Source organism: Urocitellus parryii, chromosome 3, assembly GCF_045843805.1.
Source record: "Urocitellus parryii isolate mUroPar1 chromosome 3, mUroPar1.hap1, whole genome shotgun sequence".
In the NCBI taxonomy this organism is placed as follows: Eukaryota; Metazoa; Chordata; class Mammalia; order Rodentia; family Sciuridae; genus Urocitellus; species Urocitellus parryii.
In genome coordinates, this window is record NC_135533.1 from 103,457,328 (window position 1) to 103,471,105 (window position 13,778).

At 41.3% G+C, this 13,778-nt stretch overlaps 1 protein-coding gene across 1 annotated transcript; it reads right to left on the reverse strand.

Moving 5' to 3' along the window:
- Positions 1-8,312: 8,312 nt before the first annotated feature.
- On the reverse strand, positions 8,313-9,019 carry LOC144254002 (acidic leucine-rich nuclear phosphoprotein 32 family member E-like). The gene is made up of 2 exons (XM_077796800.1): positions 8,544-9,019; positions 8,313-8,478 (listed from the first exon to the last, which is right to left on the reverse strand). Exons 1-2 carry the CDS (start codon positions 9,017-9,019, stop codon positions 8,313-8,315), a joined length of 642 nt encoding a protein of 213 aa, XP_077652926.1.
- Positions 9,020-13,778: the final 4,759 nt, after the last annotated feature.

Genomic DNA, 13,778 nt, shown 5'->3' on the forward strand with positions numbered 1-13,778 from the left:
AAGCATGCCTATCTTTTTTTTGAGGCTTCAGAATCATCCCTATGAGCTGATCTCTGAGTTTAAGAGCTGAATTTCCCCCAAGCAACTATTATCCCTCCTCTCACAGTTAGGGGTCAAGGAAGTGCAAAAAGCCCCTCTCAGAATGCCACAAGCAAACAAGCTGGGAATGCTGGGGGATGGGAACTGCCTTTTCCACACCAGCAAGTAGAACGTCTCAGCCCTGAGTGGATGGCTTTAGGCTAGGCACATGGCCTGTTCTAGCTGTTTGTTTCCTGGTGATTGCAGTTTTGCCCAGAAACTTCTCCCTTTCAGACAAGATAGACACCAATGCCTGGAAAAGTAGTAAAATGATGTGAAGTTTGATACAAACCTCACAGGAGTGATGGTACTCCTGGACAAGGATTTCCAGCATGCTTTCTCTGTAACAGCATAATGGTAAAATTTTGGAAACAAGCTACATATCAACAACGGGGAAGAGAAATAAGTAAATGTGGCAATTCTTGCTAATGAAAGGCTAAGTCTTAACCAAAAATGGTCACCTACAATAATAATAATAATGCCACCTACAATAGAGGGACACACCCAGGATGTGATGCCTGGACTGCAGATGAACGATGAGCATGCCTATGAATTGCCTTGGGAGGAAAGATAGTCAAGTGGATTCCCAGGGAAGCATATGGAGCTGGATTCTGGATGAACTTTGTCTCACCTAAGCTTTGAGCCCAACTACTAAGTTGGTCTTCCCTTTGATGGAGATGGTGGTGGGTGTCTGTATAGAGCGCTGCCTTTACACTACTGACGTCACAGGAAAATAACAGCAGATTAAAAGTGGGCCTCCTTTATAGATTAAAATGTGAATTGTGTTTTGTATGTCTACCTGGAAAGATATATAGGAACTTTCTTTAAATCCCTCTAAAATCATTTTCTCTGTAGCGTTTTTTCATTGTGCAGCCCCCACACACCCGCTAACCAACCCCTGGTCCCCTTCACCCTTAGCTACCACTAAGGGCTCACTTTGCAGTCCTCTAGTGCCAGGCTACTTCAGGGTCAATCGGGGCCGCCCCTGGACCCTGGAAGGGGCAGGAAACCCACGCCCCCTCTCCCTCCCGGGACTGGCCCTTTCTAGGGACACAGCTTTCCAGTTCCCCGCTTGCCGCTGAGGTCATCGAGCGGCGAAATCTGTGGTTCCCTTTTTTTTTTTTTTTTTTTTTTTGCTGGTTAGCAGGGCCCTCAGAGGGTGGCACGCGGTCCACCCAAGCGACTGTTGGCCGCGGTCCGCGCGAAATGGGACGAAGGACGAAGGCGCAAGGAGGAGAATCGCTGAAGAGGCGCGACTGGGGGTGGGGATGCCGCTGGGTCTGGAAGTGGAACCCAAGGGAAGATGCTACCGGGGTGCGGGGCACTGGGGAGGAAATCCAGGTGGAAGAACGCGCAAGTCCCTCATGAGCCCCTCCGTGAGCTGCACGGTGAGCGTGACTATATGGAACTCGGGCGGCGCTTGGAGGATTTGACTCCACCGGCTGCTAGAGCCACCACCCGGCTAAGCCAGAGACACCTGCCTAGTGGGCGGGGCGAGGTGGCGGCTGGAGGAGGGGCGTTGCCTGCGCGCTGCCGCAGCAGCCCTAGGATCAAGTCCTCCAAGGACTCCTCTCTTGCTGAGTTGTAAGGGAAAAGTTGGAAAAGTTGCTGACCCCGAGCCAGTTCTCAGGCCACCTGGGAAGCTCTGGGAGGCAGGGTGCGAAGGTTTGGTCTTCCAGAGCTTCACGCTGAGCAAGGACATCTTCTGTGGACGTGGGAGGGGTCCTTGAGGAGCTGCAGCTGCAGTCTCCACCTACACCTGAGATCAGGACCTGAAGGCCCAGCTAGGACTGGGACTGTGTTCACCCTGGCCCAGCTCAGCTAGAAGGCTGTCCCCAGCCAAGTGTGTGTGACATCTGAGCCCACTCTCTTGAAGTTGCAACCGGGGCTTCTGCCAAGAGCCCTTTGGTACACCACCTCTGGACTGAGAGATCCAGTATTTTTCATTCACCTACTTTCTCTAGGTGATTCTGCCCACGTGACGCTGGCCAGGCTCAACCAGAGCAACAAGAGTAACTGGGCTCCCGGGTTCCCCACCAGGCTCTGAGCCTTTCCTGGTGTTTTTGAAATGCTGCCTGAATTTCTCTCAGGTGATTCACTATCAGTTATGTATGAGGCAAGAGGGGTTTTAGTAAATCACTGACCACCTGCTACTCCCAATGTTCTCTACCCCCCACCCCCCACCCCACGGGATTTACAAATGAGTAGTGGCAGACAAAAGGGGGAAGGCTGCCATACTTTCACTATATTGTCCCAAATAATTATCCGCGACAGACCTTTGAGAAATTCACAATTATTGATCCCATCTTACAGATGAGGAAAGTAAGGCACAGAGATGTCTCAGATTCAATAGCAACTGAGCAGCAAAGACAGCCACAGACCAGGCTACCTTGAACCCAGCACATACTATATTTGGTTTCTATGAAAGCACTTTACCATTTCAGTGACCAGCCCATCAGCCTCCAGAGGAGGAAGGCTTAATTCTATCCTGTAGACTGTGCTCAAGAAAATGAAAAGGATCGTGGTACACAGAGAGGCATTTCTGACAAAAGGCACAGAGTGGACAAAGGTGTAGTAGGGAGAAACTTAAAGGCCTAAGGACTCTCTCTGGGGATAATGGGGAAAAAATCACGACAAGGGTGAAATGGGAATAAGTTCTTCAGATTTCTAAGGGGCTTCATGATGGAGAAAGAATGGGAAAGTAGAAAATGTTCACTTGAAAATGCACATTTCTGGGAAGCCAGTTAGTTCCCTCTGGCGTCGGAGTTCAGCCCCAAGTTCCCACACTCTGTCTAGCAGAAAAGCCAGTGTTTGCCAAGAATTCCCTAGACTTATCTTGAGCTCATGAAATGAATTTACTGGGATCAGTTTAATGTCTGTAGTTGAAAGGCAGTTTAGCCAACAAGAGATAGGGAAGCCCAGAGAGGGAAACTAATTTATTTGTAGTCTCACAGAAAATTGGGAATGAAGATAAGAATACAAGGGACAGAACTGCTTCAGTGCCTTCCAAGAATATTTTTGGACGTCAAGCAAAAGAAGCATTGAAAGAAAATGTTGGTATAATGCCCTTCCAACCTTTCAGGTAAGTGTGATTTCCACAGCCAGTAAAGTTATTAAAGAAAAAATCCAGTATGCATAATTTTGACCAAATGAACCTCCAGGGTCCCCACCTTTGCCTTGCAGAGCAGGAACCTTGCACAAGTTTATTGAGCTGGAGGTTTTAGGGAGCCAGGCACATAGCTTTTAATGCCCACAACATTCCTGCACAGCAGGCAATCATGGAGGAAACTTTGATGAAGGGATCAGAGTTATGAGCAGCTAAATAACTAGGTGCTGAGCAGGAATTAGAAGTATGGGACCCAGATTCTGTCCAGGGCACCTGTTGTCCTCTCCTAAGGAGGTGTGTGTGTGTGTGTGTGGGGGGGGGGGTATATTTAAAATCCCAGGAGAATGAGGAAGATAGCTAAACCAACCCAGCCCCAGACCCATTTCTCTTCCTCTCCTGAGGTCAGGTAGCCAGAAGCCAGTTCCCAGCAACCCCTTTACCTCTGTCCTACCCCCACTCCCAAGCTGCCACTCATTTCCCGTCATTGAGCACTAGTCTGAGGCAGAGCAGCTAAGCCACCTACGCAGAGGGGGTCAATCACCTTTTCTTAAAATTTTCAGTTCACCTACAATAGTCTTAGATAAAATAAAATAAAATTTTTAAAAAATTTAGACAAATAGAGTGAATCATCTCAGAAAGTCAAGGGTTGTATATTTTTTTTCTTATATGGGGGAAGCTAGAAAGAAAATAGTGGGGGATCTCATGAAATTAGAAAGGAATGTAGATTTATAATAGAGGAAGGGAACCGAGGGGAGGGATGGAGGGAGGGAAAGGAGAGGTACTGAGGAATGAAATTGACCAAATGATGTGCATAGACAAAATGACACAATGAACCCCACTATTGTGTCTAATTGTAATACACCAATAAAATTAATTCAAAAAATTTTAAAAGAAAAACATGAATAATCCAAAGTCCAGTGTTTTAAACTGAATTTCCACTTTTTCAGACAATTGTAGTTGTGAGAACTGCATATAAGAGCAAGAACTGCCTATATGCAAGTGTGGGAACTGCATATAAATGGTAACATCTTGCAAAATGATTGCATAATGTGCCAGTTGGGGGATTGACAGTGGTATAGTCAAGATGCAGAAGTTCCCTCACCACAGGATCCTTGCTGTTCCTCTTTTCTAGGCACACTCACCACCCTCCTTTCCTCTTCACCTAAGCCCTGGCAACCACAAATCTGTGTGTCATTACATAAGTTTTATATACTTGCCTGAAAATGTGGAAAGAAAAAAAATATAAATAAGCATCCAAATTGAAAAGGAAGAGATAAAGAAAAATCTGTTTGCATATGACATGTTCTTGTCTGTGGAGATCCCTAAAGATTACACACACACACACACACACACACACACACACACACACAGCAGATCTAATAAATTCAGCAAAGTTGCAGGACACAAAATCAACACACAAAAATCAGTTGCATTTCTATACACTAATAAGGAACTACCCAAAGAAGATACACAAATAACCAATAAGTGCATGAAAAGATGATTTCAACATCACTAATCATTAGAAAAATACAACTTGAAACCATGGTAAGATACTACCACACTCATTAGGCCATCTACTGTTATAATTATAGTAATGTGTGGGGACGTGGAGAAACTGGCAAGGACGTGGAGAAACTGGACCCCCTTGTGTATTACTGATGGGAACAACCCCAATGTCCATTAATAAACAGATTAAGAGAAAAAAAGTGGTATCTGTACAAGGGAATATTATTCAGCCTTAAAGAAAACTGAAATTCTGACACATACTATAGCATGGATGTATCTTGAAGACATTGTGGTAAGGGAAAGAAACCAGACATGAAAGGACAAGTATTGTATGATTCCACTTATATGACATCCTTAGAGTGGTCAGATTCCTAGGACAGAAAGTAGAAATGGTGGTTGTCAGGGGCTGGGAGAAGGAGAATGGAGAGTTCTTAGTCAATGAGGGCAGGTTTTCTTTCTTTCTTTCTTTCTTTCTTTCTTTCTTTCTTTCTTTCTTTCTTTCTTTCTTTCTTTCTTTTTTTGAGGGGGGTGTGGCTACCAGGGATTGAACCCAGAGGTGCTTAACCACTGAGCCACATCCTCAGCACTTTCTTATATTTTATTTAGAGACTGAGTTGCTTAGGGCGTCACTAAATTGCCCAGACTGGCTTTGAACTCGCAATCCTCCTGCCTCAGCCTCCCAAGCCACTGGGATTACAGGTGTGAACCACTGTGTCTGGCTGACAGGTTTTAACTTATGAAGATGAAGATGTTCTAGAGATGGATGTTGGTGATGGTTGCTCAACAGTGTGAATATACTTAGTGCCACTGAACTGTACATTTAAAAATGGTTAAAGTGGCAAATGTTAAGTTATGTATATTTCACGACAGCAAAAGAAGGACTTTTCAAGAAGACATTTGTTATTTTTAACTGGGGAGCAGACTTCCATGATATAGATGCATCAATTTATTTAACCATCTACCTATTGAAGAACATCTGTGTTGTTTCCATTTTTTTGACTTTTACAAAGAAAAAAATAAAGCTGCTATAAGCAATGAAGTATAAGGTTTTGTGTGAAATAGTTCTTCATTTCTATGAGATAAATATCTCAGAATGCAATTGCTGAGTCATATAGTAGTGACATGTTTAGCATTAAAAGAAACAGCCCAATTGTTTTCCCACATTTCCTGTACTGTTTAACATTTCCACCAGTGTGAGGGTCTAGTTTGTCCATATGCTCATCAGCACCTGATATAGTCAGTATTTTTGTTTAACAGTGGCCATTGTGGTAGGTGTGCAGTGATATCTCATTGTGGTTTTAATTTTCATTTCACCCATGGCTAATGACTTTGGACATCTTTCAAATGCTTATGTGAGGTTTGCACATCTTCTTTACTAATGCATCTTTTCATATCTTTTGCCCATTTTGTTTTTATTTTTGTTTTTAACACTATCATGGCTTTATTCGAAAACACAGTTGCACAAAAGTATTCACCTCATAGTTTAAGGAGAGATTCTTAAAGAACTTAACACATTATATACATACTGCAATACAAAGAGCATTAAAATAGGACCCCAAACTTCTACAAGATATAAAGCACCCCCCTTACTTATTTGCATGAAAATACCACCCACAAAGCTAAATAAGTTCTTAGAAGTTATCTGGAGGTTCACTATGTGTTGTTTTCAAACCAAAGAACTCTAATTTTGATGGCACAATAAGATGATTGATAAGAAAGTCAATATCGAGATTTCATTTTAAAAATAAGTATTTTATAATCTGGCATAGGATGTAATGAGAATTCTTAGAGACTAAAGCAGGGCATATCAATTGTTAAAAATTAGGAGAAAAATGTTAATATTTTGTACTTTATGATCCCCCTACTAAATTTATTCCAAGTGTTTTATTTCAGTCAGTTGTTGTGCAGCTGTTTTAGTTTCTCCACAAATAACCTTTAAAATGCCAAGCCATACATTTTAAACTAAAAACAAAACAAAACAAAAAAACAAGCAGCAGAAGTACTACACTCAGTAATTCCAATGTGTCCCAGTAGAATAGCTTCAATTAGTTTACTGATACTAACTTTTAAAAACCTTACAAATATTCAAAACAAAGGAAAAAAATTTTAGATAGTCAAGATGACTAAAGCAATTACCGTGAACTTGGAGCCTCCATGACAAAAATGGAGATGTACTTGTCTATTCATTATAATTTATTTAGTAACCATGTAAGTAAGCACACACACACATACTTACCCCAAATATTCTTCTATTTTAATGGTCATTCACTTGAAAAGAAATCTTAATTTTAATATTTAATCCCAAATATTTTTCCAACTGCTTACAATATTCCAGTAAAATGCTACATCTGGTAATGCTTTAAAACTAAAGGAACAACTAAAGGTTCTACTCAGAAAAAATATAAATACTTCACAGGGTTGGTATCCAAGTAATTTGGGATGCCAACTTAAAAACTGACTTAAATGTCTCATTAATTATCAACAGGTAATGAACACTGATGCTGCTTCAAAAACCCTCCACTGCTTCTTTACTTTCTTCATCCTACTTATATGGTCTTATGTGTTGTCAGAAAGATTTACAATAAGCAGAGCTTGCTGCCTAAAATTGTATATCAATAACAATATTTGTATCTCAGAAAATTCTCACTTTTTTACACTCTGTTTAAAACCCAGACAGATCTGAAAAGGTGGTTGAGGTATAAGACTAAAGATTTTCTGGGTATCCAGAAGTTCCCAGCTTTCTTTTGGGATAGAGAGAGGGGAGTCAACAAGAAGGGATGGTGATCATAAAGAAATTGATGAGAGGAGAAAAAAATGCATACCTAAAACAAAACAAAATAAACCACCATTGGCATGTCATGATCTGCAGCCTAAAGAGAGGGCTCACCTGTGTGTCTCACTTAGTACAGGCAATTTTTCCTTCAAAAAATAAAATCTTATCAATCACCACAAAATCCATGAATTATATTACTGACTAGAACCTCCCCCTAATCCACAAACTATATTGATAAATAAGAACCTTTATTATTCTGCTTCTACTTTCCAACGTAATTCATGGGGAAAAAAAACACCTGAATATCCTTAGCTATTAAAAAAAAAAGTCAATGCCTTCAAAATAAAGATCCCTGGATCATCTCTAAGAAAAAAAATAATCAACTTATTCAAGAGACTACTGTCATTTCATATTACAGATGACTGTAATTTCAGTTAATTTATAAATAGCTTTAAAATCTTATGAATGAAAAGCACCAAATTTCACCTGTGTAAAAGCAATTGTGTTTTAATTACAGACTAAAAATCACTAATACAACGAACTTGCACTTGAATTAGAAAAATTAAGCTTCTAAATATAATTGCTGGAGAATGTCTTAATGGGGGGAGTGTCAATGAAATTTTTTCTCTACATACAACATGATCATTAACAGACTAATAAGTCTTTACTGGAATGATAAGGCAAAAATAGTAAAAGCAGTCTTTTCTCTAATAAGTTACATATAACCTTCTGTAAGGACAGCTATTGAACAAGAAAAAACAAAAGATGTGGCCACTCAACTGCACACCCAGGAACACTGGGGAATCTGCTCTTAGAATGACCTGGTCATCGTCTTCCTCTCCATCATCATCAGCATCTCCTTCCTCTTCTGCCCCCATTGAGACCTTCTTCCTCTTCCTCCTCCTCTTCCCCTTCTTCCACATCATCATCATCTTCATCCTGAATTTCTCCTTTCATCAAGTAAGAAAGGCCCACTTCTTCTTCTCCCTCTCCCAATTCTGACCCTGTTTCATCTCCCTCCTCCTCCTCCTCCTCCTCCTCTCCTCCTCCTCCTCCTCCTCCTCCTTCTCCTCCTCCTCCTCCTCCTCCTCCTCCTCCTCCTCCTCCTCCTCCTTCTTCTCCTCCTCCTCCTTCCTCCTTCTCTTCTCATATCCTTCAGGTGGACCAGCTTCATCTTTCACTTCATCTCCATCATCTTCATTTCCATCCTCCTCTTCTTCCTCTTCAGAGTCAGGTGCTTCATTATCCTCCTGATCAAATCCATCTAAGTATGTGATTTGTTGCAGCAATTCAAAAATAATTTCTCTGTCATCTTCCAGATTTGGGATCTCACAGTTAAACAAGTCAAGACTTTTCAAATTTTTAAAATTTTGCAGCACTTCTACCGTCCTGAGATCTTTGATTTTGTTTCCACGCAGATTGAGGTAGGTAAGATTTGGATATTTTTCTGCCAGGACTTCCAAGCCACCAGAAATTATATTGTCACTAAGTTCCAACTTTCCAAGTTTGTTTAAGCTGGGAAGTTGGGCCAATGAATTTAATTCCACATTAGCCATACTCAGATACTCTAGTTCTTTAAAAGTGTCATTTAGGCCTTCAGTTTCCCCATTGATACACAAGAACTAACTCTGGAGCTCAGTTCCTTAACTCCATGATAATCCTCTTCTTCACCTCCACGTCCTCCTCCTGCTCTTCTGCTCCTACTCTCCTCCTTTCCCCTTTCCTGCTTTTCTCACTACCTCTGAACCCTGAAATTTTAAAAGATTTGGAAATGAATGAAAAGAAATGCAAATTTAAACACCCACTACCACCAGATAGATGTGGGGGAGAAAGAAAAGAATAGCAAATGGAGTCCAAGGAGTTGGGACTCTAACTTGACTGCCCCCACCTCCTTGTACACACACACACACACACACACACATGCACACACACCAGCAGTTCCTTCCCTTTCATCAGCAGTTCCTTCCCCTTCATCAGCAGTTCCTTCCCCTTCATCAGCAGTTCCTTCCCCTTCATCAGCAGTTCCTTCCCCTTCAATGGCTGCTCAGAGTATTGTTGTTTTTTGTTGTTGTTGTTTGTTTTGTTTTTTTTCACTGTCAAGATTTGAGAGTTCTTTATATATTTTAGATACTAGTTCTTTTTTGGATTTTGGGTTTACAACTATTTTTTTCCCAATCTGTAGTTTCTCTTTTCATCCCCTTAGCAGGGGTTTTTAAATTTTGATGAAGTCAAATTTATCAGTGTTTTCTTCTGTAGATCACACTTTTATCATCCAGTCTAAGAACTATTTGCCTAGCCCTGTACTCTGAAGATTTTCTCCTACTTTTTCTTAAAAGGTTCATAGTGTCACATTTCATGTTCAAGTCCATGATATATTATGTGTTAACCTTTGTATAAAGTATGCTGAGGTTTGAATGTGGTTTTTCTGTGTCCCCCCCCCGCCCCAGACATCCAAATGCTGTAAGCTTGGTCTCCAGGGATACAGTGTTTAGGAGGAAACTAGGTGGGGCTAGGGCTCAGTGAGTTAATCATGGGGCACTGTCCTCAGGAGGGATTCACACTGGTCTTCCACAGTGTTAGTTCCTGTGAGGGAAGGTTGCTATAAAGTGAGGTCACCCCAAATGCTTGGTCCCTTCTGTATGCGGCCATTTTGCTTCTCCACCATGTTGTGACACAGCTAGGCAGCCCTTGCCAGGATGCTAGTATTATACAACTAAAATTGTAGCCAAATAAGCATCTTTACTTTATAAGTTACACAGCATTAGGTATTTTGTTAGAGCAATACAAAATTAAGATGTGAGACTTTAGTTGAGGTTCATTTTCTTGCCTCTGGATATACTGTTTCTCTACCATTTGTGGAAAAGCTGTGTTTCTTCCATTGACTTGCCTTTGCACTTTGTCAACAATCAGTTGGGCATATTTGAGTAGGTCTGTTTGTGGGTTCTCTATTCTGTTCCATTGATCTATGTGTCTGTACTTTCACTGCTACCACACCATCTTGAATGTAGTAAGTAATAAGTTGCAAAATTGAGTAGGCTGATGCCTCCAACTTTATTGTCCTTTTTAAAATTTACCCCTTTCCATGTACAATTTAGAGTTATTTTTGTCTACATCAACAAAATATCTTTCTGGGACAGGGATTGCAGTAAGTCTGTATCTACATCTTTACTCTGTTGAATTCTCTAATCCATGAACATTTTAGCATATAGCCCTGTGCATGTTTTGTTAAAGCTATATTGTAAATATTCTTCTTTTTTTGAGCATTTATAACTGCTATTAAAAATGTAATGTTAGTTTCCATGTGTTTGTTGCTATTACATAGAAATAAAATATTTTTAATTGATTTTATATCTTACAAGTTTATTAAACTCATTGGTTCTAGATGTTTTGTGGATATCTTGAGATTTTCTACATAGATACACATGTTATCTTAAACAGATATAAACAGTTTTATTTCTTCTTTCCAGATCTATGACTTCTGTTTCCTTTTCTTGCCTTATTGCACAGGCTTCAGCTCCCAGCACCATGATGAATAAGAACTTTTAGAGCAGATATTCTTGCCTGTACCCAATGTTAGGGGAAAGCATTCAGCCTTTCACCATTAAGTGTGAAATGTTAGGGGAAAGCATTCAGCCTTTCACCATTAAGTGTGATGTTAGCTATTGGTTTATATATTCCCACCATCTCTTCCATGGCCTCTTCCTCTGAGAGAGGGAAGACACAGAGAGTAGAGAAGGATCATTCCAGGGAAGGTAACCCATGTCTGAGTGAGGCAGAGTGTAGAGGGCCCAGCAGGAAAAGACAGTTCCAGGGCTCAGCTGTCTACAGATCCAAGTTAAATAGCTTCAGTTAACTCACCCAAACTACCAGCTTTTGGTTTCAAAATAGCACATTCTGGCCAAGAATGGCACATGCCTTTGATATCAGCTACATAGAAGGCTAAAACAGAAGGATCATAAGTTCAAGACCAGCCTAAGCAATTTAGAAAGATCCTGTATTAAAAATAAAAATCAAATTATATATATATATATATATATATATATATATATATATATATATATGTATATTTGTAGATGGACACAATATTTTTATGTATTTATTTTTATGTGGTGCTGAGGATCAAACCCAGTGCCTCACACATTGGAGGCAAGCCCTCTACCACTGAACTATAGCCCCAGCCCTCAAAATTGAATTTTAAAAGATCTAGGGATATAGCTCAGTGGTAGAGCTAGCATGTATGAGGTCTGGGGTCAATCCCCAGTACCACCAAAAGAGAAACCAACCAACCAACCAGAAAATAACATATTCTAAAAGCTCAATAAATAACAATGTTTCTATCTTATTATAATTATTACTTTCATTCAAAAAGCCTGAGAGTCTCATTCCCCCAAGAATGAACAAAGTAATGTGGTAGCCACAGGCAAAATCCCACCTGGTGGGAAGTGTGTAAAGGGAATGTGGCCAGGGAGGACTCAGAATGGGAGGATACCCTGTCTTCCCTCTGGAGTGAGAGAGGTCTGAGAGACACTGCAATTGAACTCAGCCCTGAAAGAGATGTATTATGGATTGAAATCTATTAGAAGACAGGGAAAAGGCCTACCAGGCAGGGGAGGGGCAGCTTCAAAGGAAGGAAAGAGATACAGGGTAAAGTCTGCATATCTGTGAGGCTTTCCAGACATCCAAGACAGGGAGTGTCCAGGTAGCTGGTGAAGGACAACCTAGGAGAGGCATCGAGAAAAGAAGTGAGTGAGTGACCCAAGGACCTTTATCTTACAGGTCATGGGAAGTCTTTGACACCAAAGACCGACACAAGTGTGTGGAAAACAGCATGCATAGCCAACCTGTTATGAAAATGTGTGTGTGTGGGTGCTCATAAGTGCTCACGTTCATGTGTGCTATGTGTTCATATGTGTGCTCATATGTGGGTGTGTGTACCTCTGCACTCATGTGCATGTGCACAGAATGATGTCAGGAGGGTGTCAGCAGTTCCATTAGGGAGACATGTTTACTGGTTTCTTATTTTTCTTACAATGTCCTAGTTCATTCAGGCCGCTGGACAACATACCATAGCCCAAGTGGCTTGTAAACAACAGACATTTCCCATGATTCTGTAGGGTAGAGTCCAAGTTCAAAGTTGGCTGACTTAGTGTCTGGTGAGGGCCACTTCCTGGTTCAAAGAAGGACAGAACTCTGTGTCCTCATATGGTGGAAGTGACAAGGGAGCTCTCCTGGGTCTCCTTTATGCGGGCACTGCATCCATTCATGCAGGCTGAACCTTGAGAAGCCAATGCACATGTCACCAGGTGAGGAGGTACCAGCCATAATGGGCATCACTGAAGGCCCTTCCAGATGGCCTCCATAGCATTTCCCTTTGTTCTGGTCTTGACAGTATCTAAGAAAGGGAAAGAGAGCCAGTGCGTTGGTGCATACTTGTAATCCCAGCAACTCAGGAAACTGAGGCAGGAGGATCATAAGTTCAAGGCCAGCCTTAACAATTTAGCAAGATGTTATGTCAAAATAAAAAAGGTCTGGGGATATAGCTCAGTGGTAGAGTGTCCCTGGGCTCAATCCCTAGTACCACAGGTCGGGGAGGGGGTGGGGTCGGAGAAGAAGAAAAAAGAAAAGAAGAGAAATAGGAAGAAGGAGGGCAACTATCAAACCCATGTAGCCCCCAACCTGGGCCAAGTTCTCGTTTGCATATGGTTTTATTTTCTGTAATATGTGGCTAATAAAAACCTTCCTCACAGGTTTTTTTTTTCTTTTTTATCTCCCAACTCCACTTTAGCTGACCACATGATAAATGTTCAATAAAATTTATATCCATAGTAACTCAGCTTAATTGAATAACCACCTCTCCTTCCTCCATGGGTGTTAAAGGCAGGACAGAGTTCCTCAGAGCAGGCAATTTTTAATGCAAGTCAGCATTAGCTGTCCTATTGCCCAGGCCCTTGGCCAGGGAGACACAGAAACCAGCCAGAGTGACCCAGGCAGCCAAGAGAAACAGAAAACCTACTGTGAAACCATGGATGATGGGGATGTTGGGCAAATGAGTCTTCTTTTCCCTCTTGTAAGAAGACATGTCCAGTTTTTTTCACTTCCCCTTACAAATTAGATATAAATGCTGAACCCTGCTTCTAGGTTGGTGAGAAAATCCATCTTGCCATTCTGGTGGCTCCCTCAATCCTCCTGGGCTACATTAAGGTCCTGGGAGTGTTTCCAAACCTTGATGATAACAAACATACTGAAAGGGGCACCAAAAAAATCATAAATTTTCATGAAGTGGTCACACCCATGTAACCACCTCCCAGTTCCAGA